The sequence below is a fragment of the Sander lucioperca genome, chromosome 23, assembly GCF_008315115.2.
Source record: "Sander lucioperca isolate FBNREF2018 chromosome 23, SLUC_FBN_1.2, whole genome shotgun sequence".
In the NCBI taxonomy this organism is placed as follows: domain Eukaryota; kingdom Metazoa; phylum Chordata; class Actinopteri; order Perciformes; family Percidae; genus Sander; species Sander lucioperca.
Window position 1 is genome coordinate 5,573,232 of NC_050195.1, and position 13,907 is coordinate 5,587,138.

At 44.5% G+C, this 13,907-nt stretch overlaps 1 protein-coding gene across 1 annotated transcript in view; it reads left to right on the top strand.

The window, feature by feature from the left end:
• The window catches only part of LOC116053736 (sodium channel protein type 3 subunit alpha-like), a 206,873-nt gene that overhangs the window by 73,297 nt on the left and 119,669 nt on the right, over positions 1-13,907 (top strand). The window contains exon 4 of the mRNA XM_035998170.1: positions 1,795-1,913. Coding sequence (XP_035854063.1) covers positions 1,795-1,913 — 119 coding nt within the window. The remainder of the gene's footprint in view (positions 1-1,794; positions 1,914-13,907) is intronic.

The following is a 13,907-nucleotide window of genomic DNA, read 5'->3' on the forward strand; positions in this document are numbered from 1 at the left end:
ATCTCATGGGAAGGTGTACAAATAGCACACAACTTTTAAGAATGTTTTGCTTTTCGCGTTACTAGTGTCCCTTTTGTCTTGTTCTGTGTCGTACGTAATGTCGAGCCAGGTGTAAACTTAGCGACCGTACTCGAGTGTGGACCAAGACATCCGCACTCGCAAACTTTTTTTATTATTTTGTTGCGTTTTGGTTGTGGTGAGTACGTGATGCAAGCTTGATTCGACAAACCTAGGAGGCGTGGGCGGCTGAAAGAGAGAGGATTAGAGCGGTCTGCTGAGCAGTGCCGTGTTAAAATAAAATAACTGTGACAACAGTTATACACTGGTTCTTCTACCTGACAAAAGAAACCAAACCAAGAGGACAATGTGACAAGTTTACCCACTCATCCACTGATGACAAAAAACCTTAAGGTCTACAAAATGCCCTCCGTCTCCTCTGTCTCTCTTTATCTTTCTCTCTCTTATGACGTTTCTCTTGAGGGAGTTTCCTCATCATTATTCTTTCCATCTCTCTTCCCCGTATTGCCTCTCTGCTCTCCCGTTAGCTCAGCTGCGTTTCCTGGGTTTCAACCGAAACCTGGGACTCAGCCCCTCTGAGGCTACATTTACGTCTCCATCGCTACCTTTTCTTTTTTTAAACAGAGTTTTGAGCCAGAAGCAATCGCCGTGCACACGAGTGTTTTTGGCTCCGCTAATCTCAGTTTAAACTAACACGCCTAAACGCCAGAGCAGGGGGAATGAGAGGGGGAAACGCCAGAGCAGGGGGAATGAGAGGGGGAAACGCCAGAGCAGGTGGAATGAGAGGGGGAAACGCCAGAGCAGGAGGAATGAGAGGGGGAAACGCAAGAGCAGTGGGAATGAGAGGAGGAAACGCCAGAACAGGGGGAATGAGAGGGGGAAATGCCAGAGCAGGAGGAATGAGAGGGGGAAACGCCAGAGCAGGGGGAATGAGAGGGGGAAACGCAAGAGCAGTGGGAATGAGAGGGGGAAATGCCAGAGCAGTGGGAATGAGAGGGGGAAATGCCAGAGCAGGGGGAATGAGAGGGGGAAATGCCAGAGCAGGGGGAATGAGAGGAGGAAACGCCAGAACAAGGGGAATGAGAGGGGGAAACGCCAGAGCAGGGGGAATGAGAGGGGGAAATGCCAGAGCAGGGGGAATGAGAGGGGAAAACGCCAGAACAGGGGGAATGAGAGGGGGAAATGCCAGAGCATGGGGAATGAGAGGGGGAAACGCCAGAGCAGGGGGAATGAGAGGGGGAAATGCCAGAGCAGGGGGAATGAGAGAGGGAAACGCCAGAGCAGGGGGAATGAGAGAGGGCAACGCCAGAGCAGGGGGAATGAGAGGGGAAAACGCCAGAACAGGGGGAATGAGAGGGGGGAATGCCAGAGCATGGGGAATGAGAGGGGGAAACGCCAGAGCAGGGGGAATGAGAGGGGGAAATGCCAGAGCAGGGGGAATGAGAGAGGGAAACGCCAGAGCAGGGGGAATGAGAGAGGGCAACGCCAGAGCAGGGGGAATGAGAGGGGGAAACGTAGCAAAAGATAGTGTTTTTTAAACCAAAACGTAGCAATGTCAATGTAGCCTGAGCCTGATTTTCCGTTAAGGGCATTTTCTGAAAGAAACGGTAGTTACCATTTAAATCAATTGTGTGGCTGTGAGAAATAGTGCCGTAAATGGGAAACAAATCTCCCGCCCCCCAAAAAAGTTTGGGCTGGGCCCTCAAATGTGCACAAAGTCTGGCTCCGCCCCCTAATCGTCTCTATAACAAATGTATTCTTGTGTCTCTCTTGCAGACCTTCATAGTCCTGAACAAAGGGAAGGCCATCTTCCGTTTCAGTGCCACATCCGCTCTCTACATCTTCAGCCCGTTTCACCCCATCCGCAGAATCGCCATCAAGATCCTGGTCCACTCATATCCTTCAGCCGCTGCTGCTGCTGTACATGTGTGACGTCTTATGATGCCGACTGTGGGGGGGAAAAGGCTGCAGGGGGAAGTCAGAGGTCAGACACACAGCAGCCTGGAGGGTGTGGGGGGGGGGGTGCTTCAGTGTGTGTTGAAGGGCGCAGGGTGTGAGCAGCCGGGCCACGCTGGCGGCAGTGTGTGTGATCATGTCGACAAACGGAGACAGGCTGAGTGGATCGCCTCTGCAGGCGTCTGAAGCCACGTCACTGCTTCGGTCTCTGCAGCGGTTCAACCCGTCATGTTTTGTACTCAAGGACAATTTTAAGATACTTGCTTTTTATTTAACCCGCCTGTTTTCTTCGGGTCATTTGACATTTTGACAACAAACGTTCTATATGAGAACTATGACAAAAGTACGTTAAAAAAGTGACACATGTTGGGAAAAGCTACAAAAATGCAGGAAAAAAAATCTCAAAAAATGACAAAAAAACCCATCAAAAACATCCTCAAAGGTGACAAAAAATAGTTTAAAAAAGTGAAAAAAAATCATTGGAAAAATCAACAAAAACGTAACTAAAAAAATGACAAAAAAGTGACTAAAAATTGGGGGAATAAGTGACAAAAAAATTTGAATAAAATCGACAAAAGTGTAGAAAAAGAAGAACAAAATCTTGAAATTTCGACCCAGGAAAACACAAAGTTGCACAGTTGACGTGAAGACAACAGGATGGTTAAAGAGGCTATACGTGTCGATTCTAGCGGCCGTGTTTTTACCCCACCTGCTGCCGTAAAGGTCTTTGCTTTACGATGCTGTATTACTGAGTTAGCGTTACAGGGAGGTCGTAAAGTCCCGATAAATATTTTGCGCAGACAGAAAATCATTCCTTTACAATAAGAGAAAACATTACCGAGGCATTAATATAAACTAATTAAAAATAGCGTTCTTTTCACTGTTCATATCGTTTACTGTTACAGGTCATTTAACCCCTTGTTGTCCTTGGGTCAAATTTGACCGATTGATCAGAATTTAGGTTTTTTTTCAAGCAAATTGCCCAAAAATAACATTAATGGTTCCATACCACGCTCTTCGCAAGTAAAATTAAGGATCAGTTTTATTAAATTTGATAGCATTCGAAGAAAAAAAAAAAAAGTATCCTGACTAATCTTTGACAGTCTGTGATTTTCCACTCAATTGTAACTATCTGTCGAAATAACTGATAATTTCAGCTTTTTTCAACAACAAAAAAATAAGGTAGGCTTTGTTACTTTAAGTGTTCCCATTTTCTGCTACTTTGTACTTCTACTCGACTACATCTCACTGTACGTCCACACCGCCGTCGACTTGATCTTCTAAAGATACAGGAAGTCATTCATCTTCAATGGAAGCTGCTTCTCTCAGCTGCAAGGAGCGGAAAATCTGTCGGCGTCGCGTTTTGGGCGTTTTGAGCGACCAGAGCGTCAATCAGAAAGTTGACAGTAGGTCAACTTTATGGTAATGAGCTATGACGCAGTTCAGCGGCAACCAATCAGAATATAGACGTCCTTCACGCTGGCTGATTCCAGAGAAACATACGATGTAAACTTTGGTTCCTACCAAAACATTAGTTCAGAGAAAAAGGAGGAGAAGCTCATCATGGCCGTTGCTGGGTTCCCTATCATTTATGATATTTGCGTATAGGGACCAGTTAACGTTACCTGCCGGTCACATGGTCTCTAAACAGTCCGCTCACGGTGAAGTCCTGCACAGATCAACAGCTGGCGGCTGCTCGCTCTGCCTGCATGCTGCTGCGGTTCAGCGGCTAACGAGCGAGCTAACTGCTAACAGACACCGCTGCGACCAACAACCAATACACATTCTGTCATTATATATGTCATTTATAAAAGGTTTCTAGTGTCAGTGTATTGGCCGTGCAGTGGCTGCTTGATCTTTTTCCATGATGAACATAGAATGCTGCTACGTCAGAGCGGCCAAAGCCTCAAACAGCTTCCCCGGACTTTCTGATAAGCGTCCTCGACCGGGCGGCCAGAGCTGCTTTGCAGCTCAAGTCGGCGGCGGTGTGGACGTACAGTCAGAGAGAGATATTGCACCTTATGTAACTTAAAAATAGTAACATCAGACAGTTTCTGGGCAGGAGGGTAAATGAGTCATCCTCAACATGTGTTGTGTTCTGGTTTCAAAATGATGAAGACAGCTGGAGAACAGTTAGATACTAAACAGCATGTAAAAAAAGGGCCAAAAACCTGGACGATAAAACCTCTTTAAAGCGACGCCAATGTCGCAAAAAAAGGAGAGAAAAATGTTGAAAGCGTCAAAGGGTGTGTGAGCATGTAAGCCAATTAAAACACAGGCTGAGTGGATCATCTCTGATTACAGCTTTCTACGGGCTTAGGTTGTTTTAAACTTTCTTTATTTTGCTCCTTTTAATAACCCCCATTAAGTGTAACGTTAAATGCAACATGTAGTGATTACAGCCCGTTAACATTCATCACAGAAACGTATTGTCTACCTATATTTATAACACTGTTTAAACGGTCCGAAATCTCTTTACATCCTGAATCCTGAAGAGGAATAACTGTGTGTGTGTGTGTGTGTGTGTGTGTGTGTGTGTGTGTGTGTGTGTGTGTGTCTGTCTGTGTGTCTGTCTGTGTGTGTGTGTGTGTGTGTCTCTGTGTGTGTCTCTGTGTGTGTGTCTGTGTGTGTGTCTGTGTGTCTGTCTGTGAGTGTGTGTCTGTCTGTCTGTCTGTCTCTGTGTGTGTGTCTGTCTGTCTGTCTGTCTGTGTGTGTGTGTGTGTGTGTGTGTGAGAATCAGAGGGCTCACCCTGTCGGTCGTATTTCTGGGCCTGATATCATCTTGAGCTGTCTGGCGAGCTATAAACATGACCAGTTAATATTTCCCATCAAGGTGCTCTTACACACACACACACACACACACACACACACACACACACTCTGGTCAGGATTAAATGGGTTTAATGACTGAGATCTGATGGCGTAATCTCAGATTTGTGTAATCGCTGAGTGATGATAGTTTGACCAAAATCATTTTGAAGGAAGCTCGAGCGTTGATGCTTTGCTTGCATCCTTTTAGATGTGACTTCCACCCGTCCAATCCATTTTGGTTAAGATTTAAGATGCGTTTCTTGAAACGCGATTTCAAAATGTGTGAAAACTGTGAAGAAATGAGATGAAAAAAAACTCTCAAAAGTCGTCGAGTAATGTTTTGAGATGGGAATAGAGCTGTCAACGAATATTTTAAAAATTCAATTTAATTCAATTGTATTGTCCTTGACACTAGAGCTGCACAATATATGTTTTTATTATCGTCATCGCAGTATCAGCTGACACAAAATACACATCATGAAGGCTGCGTGAAGGGGGGGGGGGGCGGATGACGTGCAGGAAACAGATTACAGAGAAAGATAGATAGCTTTTTATTGTCATTCAACTGTACATACAGAGTAACTAACTAAAAAACAACACTTAAAAAAAGAAAAGTAAAATATAAATGCTACAAAGTGTTATTTTAACATTTAAAGGTCCCATGACATGCTGCTTTTTGGATGCTTTTATATAGACCTTAGTGGTCCCCTAATACTGTTCTGAAGTCTCTTTAATATAGACCTTAGTGGTCCCCTAATACTGTATCTGAAGTCTCTTTTATATAGACCTTAGTGGTCCCCTAATACTGTATCTGAAGTCTCTTTAATATAGACCTTAGTGGTCCCCTAATACTGTATCTGAAGTCTCTTTAATATAGACCTTAGTGGTCCCCTAATACTGTATCTGAAGTCTCTTTATATAGGCCATAGGTCACTAACAGGCGGACCGCGGTCCGGATCCGGACCTAGAAGCCGTCCCATACGGACCCGGACCAAAACAAAAGATTATGAATTAAAACCTGACAGGACGCTTCTATTTTAATATGCGCAGCTTTTGTAGTCTTTAGGGTAGTGGTTTAGTGGATGAGGAAACGCACAGACCAATTGCATGTGAGTTAAGCCATCCCACGTGATACCACTCAGCCAATGAAGTCTTTGCATTCCGGGCGGGAAACATTGGGACTCTACAGTGCAGACAGATGAGAGAGAGTTAGAAGCAAGTTACACAGGAAAAGAAAGTCGGATTAAAAAGATAGCGATACATGTAGAAAACAAAGGGAACAAAAACAGATGAATGAGACGGAGAAAGGGAGCGAAACAGACGAGTGAGACGGAGAAAGGGAGCGAAACAGACGACTGAGACGGAGAAAGAGAGAGGTACAGACGAGTGAGACGGAGAAAGAGAGAGATACAGACGAGTGAGACGGAGAAAGGGAGCGAAACAGACGAAGGGAGAGATACAGACGAGTGAGACGGTGAAAGGGAGAGATACAGATGAGTGAGACGGAGAAAGGGAGCGAAACAGACGAGTGAGACGGAGAAAGAGAGAGATACAGACGAGTGAGACGGAGAAAGAGAGAGATACAGACGAGTGAGATGGAGAAAGGGAGCGAAACAGACGAGTGAGACGGAGAAAGAGAGAGATACAGACGAGTGAGACGGAGAAAGGGAGCGAAACAGACGAAGGGAGAGATACAGACTAGTGAGACGGTGAAAGGGAGAGATACAGATGAGTGAGACGGAGAAAGGGAGCGAAACAGACGAGTGAGACGGAGAAAGAGAGAGATACAGACGAGTGAGACGGAGAAAGGGAGCGAAACAGACGAGTGAGATGGAGAAAGAGAGAGATACAGACAAGTGAGACGGAGAAAGAGAGATACAGACGAGTGAGACGGAGAAAGGGAGCGAAACAGACGAAGGGAGAGATACAGACGAGTGAGATGGTGAAAGGGAGAGATACAGATGAGTGAGACGGAGAAAGGGAGCGAAACAGACGAGTGAGACGGAGAAAGAGAGAGATACAGACGAGTGAGACGGAGAAAGAGAGAGATACAGACGAGTGAGACGGAGAAAGGGAGCGAAACAGACGAAGGGAGAGATACAGACGAGTGAGACGGTGAAAGGGAGAGATACAGATGAGTGAGACGGAGAAAGGGAGCGAAACAGACGAGTGAGACGGAGAAAGAGAGAGATACAGACGAGTGAGACGGAGAAAGAGAGACATACAGACGAGTGAGACGGAGAAAGGGACAGACGAGTGAGACGGTGAAAGGGAGAGATACAGATGAGTGAGACGGAGAAAGGGAGCGAAACAGACGAGTGAGACGGAGAAAGAGAGAGATACAGACGAGTGAGACGGAGAAAGAGAGAGATACAGACGAGTGAGACGGAGAAAGGGAGAGATACAGATGAGTGAGACGGACGAAGGGAGCGAAACAGACGAGTGAGACGGAGAAAGAGAGAGATACAGACAAGTGAGACGGAGAAAGAGAGAGATACAGACGAGTGAGACGGAGAAAGGGAGCGAAACAGACGAAGGGAGAGATACAGACGAATGAGACGGTGAAAGGGAGAGATACAGATGAGTGAGACGGAGAAAGAGAGAGATACAGACAAGTGAGACGGAGAAAGAGAGAGATACAGACCAGTGAGACGGAGAAAGGGAGCGAAACAGACGAAGGGAGAGATACAGACGAGTGAGACGGTGAAAGGGAGAGATACAGATGAGTGAGACGGAGAAAGGGAGCGAAACAGACGAGTGAGACGGAGAAAGAGAGAGATACAGACAAGTGAGACGGAGAAACAGAGAGAGATACAGACGAGTGAGACGGTGAAAGGGAGAGATACAGATGAGTGAGACGGACGAAGGGAGCGAAACAGATGAGTGAGACGGAGAAAGGGTAACAGAGAAAAATAAGGGTTAAATGGCACTCTCCAAAAAAAGAAAAGTGGACAGTGAAAACGGAGCATTTAATAAGGAATGGACAGACTCATTTCTGTTCATACTTCCCAATGGCAGCACTAAACCAGTGTGTCTCATATGTGCAGAAACCGTGGCACTTATAAAAAGTGGCAATGTGAAACGCCATTATGAGACAAAACATAAAGGTTTTGAACAAACATACCCACTCAAATCTGAATTGAGATCACAGAAAATAGGTAGTCTCAGAGCCCAATGTGACCAGTCCACCAGGATCCTGAGCCACACATTCACTGCCCAACAACGTGCTCTTGAGTGTTCCCTCAGTTTCTTGGATTTTGGGTAAACGCAAAAAGCCATTTACAGATGGAGGGGTTGTCAAAGAATGCATGAGTGCAGTAGCTGAAACACTACTTGAGGGAAAACAAAAAAAATGAGCTTGTTTTTTAAATTGTTAAGATCTGTTGAGATTTGTTACTTGTAAAATTGGTTGACTGTTGAGTCAAGATGTGAAACAGAAAAGGAAAAATTCACACTTTTCCTCCCTTTATATTATTTTTCCGAAGTTAAGCACTTTTTTTGAAAATGCACAATTTTCACATTTTATTTATTTTCTCTTATTTGTAAATGCAGCCCTAGTTTTATTTAGTTAATGAGAGAACATTATACATATCTACAGTCATGCATATATGTTCAGTTCTATGTTACGTGACAATAAATATTGTCAACAAGTTTTTGAATTGTACTGAATTAATTTGATTTGACGGTCAGTTATTGATTACATTCAGATGTTGATACAACTACTAGGCTACTTAAATATATATAACACTAAATTGTTAGACATTATGATCTTCCGGACCTTTGCTTCAAAACATTTTCTCTAACTGGACCTTTTTAAAATTTAGTTGAATACCCCTGATATAGGCCTTAGTGGTCCTCTAATACTGTATCTGAAGTCTCTTTTATATAGACCTTAGTGGTCCCCTAATACTGTATCTGAAGTCTCTTTTATATAGACCTTAGTGGTCCCCTAATACTGTATCTGAAGTCTCTTTCCTGAAATTCAGCCTTGGTGCAGAATTCCAGCCACTAGAGCCAGTCCCACAATGATCTTTCCTTAGGATGTGCCATTTCTGTGTCTGTAGCTTTAAATGCTATTGAGGAGGAGAGAGGGGGGGGGGCAAGGTGGAGGGTGGGGGGGTGGTCTTGACCAACTGCCACTTCGCTTGTTTTCAAGCCATGATGTCTCTCTCTCTCTCTCTCTCTCTCTCTCTCTCTCTCTCTCTCTCTCTCTCTCATGGGCTGGCCAAATTCTCTGGGCGGGCAAAGCAGAGAAAGGGGAGGTAACCTTTCCCCTGATGACATCATAAAGGGAAGATTCCAGATCGGTCCATCTGAGCTTTCATTTTCTCAAAGGCAGAGCAGGATACCCAGGGCTCGGTTTACACCTATCACCATTTCTAGCCACTGGGGGACCATAGGCAGGCTGGGGGAACTCATATTAATGTTAAAAAACCTCATAAAGTGACATTTTCATGCCATGGGACCTTTTAAATATGACACTAAAAAAGGTGTTTGACAAAACCATAAATATTAATATTGCACATATTGAATGGCAGCATATGAATAACAGTTATTGCACATTTAAGATAAACAAATACTGTTATTGCACGTCTATAAATGACTACTGTAAATGCAGTGTCATAGTTCACATGAGGCCCACTGCACGCGGTTATTAAGGGGAGTTATTTTCAGTCCAACATAACGTCAGAAGATCATCATGTTTGAAGACCTCACTAGTGAACTCAGATTCCAGATGTTGTGGGGAAACAAAAGTGTGATTTTGGCCAGTCTTCCCGGTCCATGCCCCACCGGCGTCCTACGCGGGCCTCCAGGCGCCAACATGACAGATATGACCTCGCACACAAAACTCAACAGCCCCGCCGACGACACCCTTCCCTCCCCCCCCCCCCTCGTCTCACCTCACACTCATCTATTTTTACCCCGGGACGCGGCTGCTGGTGTTGAGAGATGTTTAGCCGGTGGACACGGCGCTGTTGTCGGGGGGGATGAGTTGGGTGAAGGGGTCGGAGACGGAGGTGTGGCGCTGATGATGTGCTACGTGAGCAAATCAAAAATTAGAACAAGTGTGTGTTGAGGGAGGGAGTGTGAGGGGGAGGGGGGAGACATTGTGAGAGTACAAGTTGTGCTGGTGAAGTGGAGTTTGTGTGTGTGTGTGTGTGTGTGTGTGTGTGTGTGTGTGTGTGTGTGTGTGTGTTTCAAGTGTGTTCTGGATTCTTGCCCAACCACACTGGCGCCATGCACAATGACAAGCTGTGGTGTGAGGTGGACACAAACACACACACACACACACACACACACACACAGACACACACAGACAGACGCACACAGACACACACGCACACACACACGCACACAGACACATACAGACACACACAGACACACACACACAGACACACACACACACACACACACACACACACACACACACACACACACACGCTTCTAGAAAACGTGCTTTCTCTCTCGGGTGATCAGTTTTAACACTACCTGTCATTCCGGACAAATAAAACTCAGTTTGACTACATTTCCCATGGGGCCTTTGTTCTGGAGGACACACATCAGACTTTGTGTCCCAGGAGGCATTGCTCAGGGACCGCTTTGATCCAGCAACCCCCCCCCCCCCTTAGCTGCGTCTCTTTGTGTTGTTTCTCTGGTGTCGGCTCGATGTTGTCAGATGACTTCATGTTTCGGAGGTGGAGCGGAGCTGTTCGCTTGTGTTTGACAGAACATCGGTGGCTTTAAAAAGCATTGTGTGAAATGTTGTTGGCACCAGGTATACCACGGTCTTTGCACCGTATCAGTGATGTGTTGTGTTTTAGCTGTTTGTAAGTCTTTTAAGGACAGTTAAAGTCAGGAGAAGTAGCCTGGCTCCGCCCTCCTACTTACTTCCACTCAATTTTCATTTCCCTTCAGTACTCCGTCTGGGTTTGCCATATTCTTAGGTTTTCTCCGGTCAAATATTTGGCGGTCCAATCAGCGAACAGAGGGAGTGGCTGAAAACGGTGACGTTGACGACGTGCACTACTTGGTCCGTTGTGGCAGCAACGCTGCTGAATATCCAGAAGTTAAAGCCCGAGCTAGACCAGGCTAATGGACCAGAGTCTGGTAGGACCAGGCTAGTGTACCAGAGTCTGGTAGGACCAGGCTAGTGTACCAGTCTGGTAGGACCAGGCTAATGGACCAGAGTCTGGTAGGACCAGGCTAATGTACCAGATTCTGGTAGGACCAGGCTACAGGAGAAGTCAGAGTCAAGTCGATTGGATTAATGTAATGACTATAGAAAATGTGATGATGCATCACATAAACAAAGTCTCAAATCAAATGGTCCTTCGAGCCCTTTCCAAGAGGTTGGAGTCTTAAGTTTGTGGAGGAGCTTGGCTCCAGATAGAGGGTTAGCTTTGATTTGGGATGATAAAACATAAACATATTTTACTGTCCAAGTCTCTATGGAGTCAGAGGAGTGCCATTAAAAAAAACAATAAATCTGTAAATGAATCGAAAAATGTATGAGGAATATATAAAGAGGAATAAAAAAAAGAATCAATGGGATAAATGTGGAAATATAAACACAAAAAAATAAATATAAAAGAAAAATTAGAAGCATTTTTCTTATTTATGTTCATATATTTCTGTATACTAGATTTAATATTTTTTTTAAATATATTTATTTTTTATTATATAAAAATAACTTTTTTCTTTTGATTTTTTTATTAGATTTTTTAAATTAATGTAATTTATTTATTTTTCCTTATTCTTTTCGCTATTAAGATTAACATATTAAATTAAAAAAAGCTTATTTTTTCACATTTTGTCTGTTTCTAGTTCATTTTATTTCAAACGAAAAAATAAAATATAAAAATACAATAAGTGCTTTGCAACATACAAATGGAAAAACTAATTTGTCTTTCTATTCTTTTGTATGTAGCCTACTTCATTATTTCTCTTTACATTTCCACATTTGTTTTTGTCTTTCTTTAGATTTATTATTTGTCTTATCGCACTCTTATGACTGTACGTCTTGAGCTTTCTCGTAAAAAGCTTAGAAAAAAAGTGAATGATGGCAGTGAGGGAGAAAAAAAAAAGCTGAGAGAGAGACAGAGAGAGAGAGAGACAGAGAGAGAGAAGATGTGGGAGGAAAAATGACATTACCGGTGTATATATATACGGTGGCCTGGGAGGGCCACAACAGCAGGGCTATCATTACGCCATAATTAGCTCCTGGCTCTGCCGTGATGGCGGCAGCAGCGTGAGGGATGGGGTGGGTGGGTGGGGGGGGGGTGCTGCTCGGTAACCGTATTATCTCGCCGCCTGCCACCGCGCTGCGGCAACATCATTACCGCCGGCACTCAATCAACAATTACCCTGCAGCTCAAACAACTTTCAGCTGGAGTTTGGGCCGCTTTCACTCTGAGAGTATGCTCCTTCTGCCAAATTATAATAATTATGATTCAGTTATAGCCGTGATTGACAGCCGAGGGAGGGTTTTCTCCCACGTCATCGCACGCAGCGTGCCGAACATGGCAGGTGAAGGTGATGTTTAACACGTATTGCTGCCTTCTGACACTTTGGGGAAAGTTACAGTACAGCTCCCCTATTATATGATGATCAGACAAGAGTGGGCCCCCTTCCTTTCTCCCACCGGGCGCTGTTAATGGCATATTAATTTGGTGTATTGAATGTGGCAGGCGTCAAAAACACACGCACACACACACACACACACACACACACACACACACACACACACACACACACACACACACACACACACATACATGCACGCTAACTTGGCAAAGCCTTTCAGTTCACTTCGTCTTTCTTCAGCCCTAATGGGAAATCAGCGAAAGGTATTTAAAAAATAAAAGCACATGTTAAAATCTCACACACACACACACACACACACACACACACACACACACACACGGGGGCAAAGGCGACGTTTAGCTGACACTCTCCAGAGGGAATAAAAGTCATAAAAGCTTGAGTTCCTCAATCGGCAACATCACACTGAGGACATTTCCATTTCCCATTCTGACTTGGTGCTTTTATCCACTATGACTAAGAGCTCTAAATCACAGGAAAGCACACTAAATTGGCTGTCTAATGCTCCTTCTGGCACTTATTGTCCTCTCTGTGAGCTGAGCTCCACCCACCCCGCTACCCAACAAACTGTAAAAACTGTTTCACACATTCGAGGTAAGACCTGTGACTCGTACTCGCGACGTGTTTTCTATAACATCAAAAACATTATGCAGGGTGGTGGCACGAAGGGAACACGTCTGAATAGCATTCACGTCTTCACAGGACAGAAGAAGACATGAAAGGGGAGAGAGAGAGGGGGAATGACAGGCAGCAAAGGGCCGCAGGTCGGAGTCGAACACGCGGCCGCTGCGTCGAGGAGTGAACCTCTATATATATATATGTGTGCCTGCTCTACCAACTGAGCTAACCCGGCCACTTCTGGCTCCACTTCTGATTTATAATTTAATCCTCGGGTCAAGTCCGACCCATGCACATGGGCGCCCATATATAGAGGTTTACTCCTAAACACAGCGGGCGCAGGTTCGACTCCGACATGCGGCCCTTTGCTGCATGTCATTCCCCCCCTCTCTCTCCCCTTTCATGTCTTCAGCTGTCCTGTGGAATTAAAGGCTGGAAATGCCCAAAAAAATAAAAACGGGGAAAAAAGCAACAAAATCATCAGAAAAAGTGATTTTTTTTTTGTGTGAAAAAAGCAAAATAAATGTTGGGAAAAAGCACTTAAAATGCCAAAAAAGCAACAAACGTCAGAAAAAGTCACAAGTATGTTGGAAAAAAAAAAGATTTCTCCAGCTTTCGATTTGACTTGGTTGACAGATACTTTGCCAAAGCAACCTTTTTTATTTCCTTTCTTGTACGAATAGGATTTAAAATGTAGCAAAGTACAATACTTTAAACAAAAGATACTTCAGTAAAATACAGATTTTTAAACCTACTTTACAACGTTAACGTACGCAAAAAAAAAATATAACATATAGTTTAAAACTAGAGATGCACCGATAGACCAGCCGGTGACTGGAATTGGTCGGTTTTCACGTGCTCTGCCATGACCGGCGACCGGCAGGTTAGTCTGACAGATGATG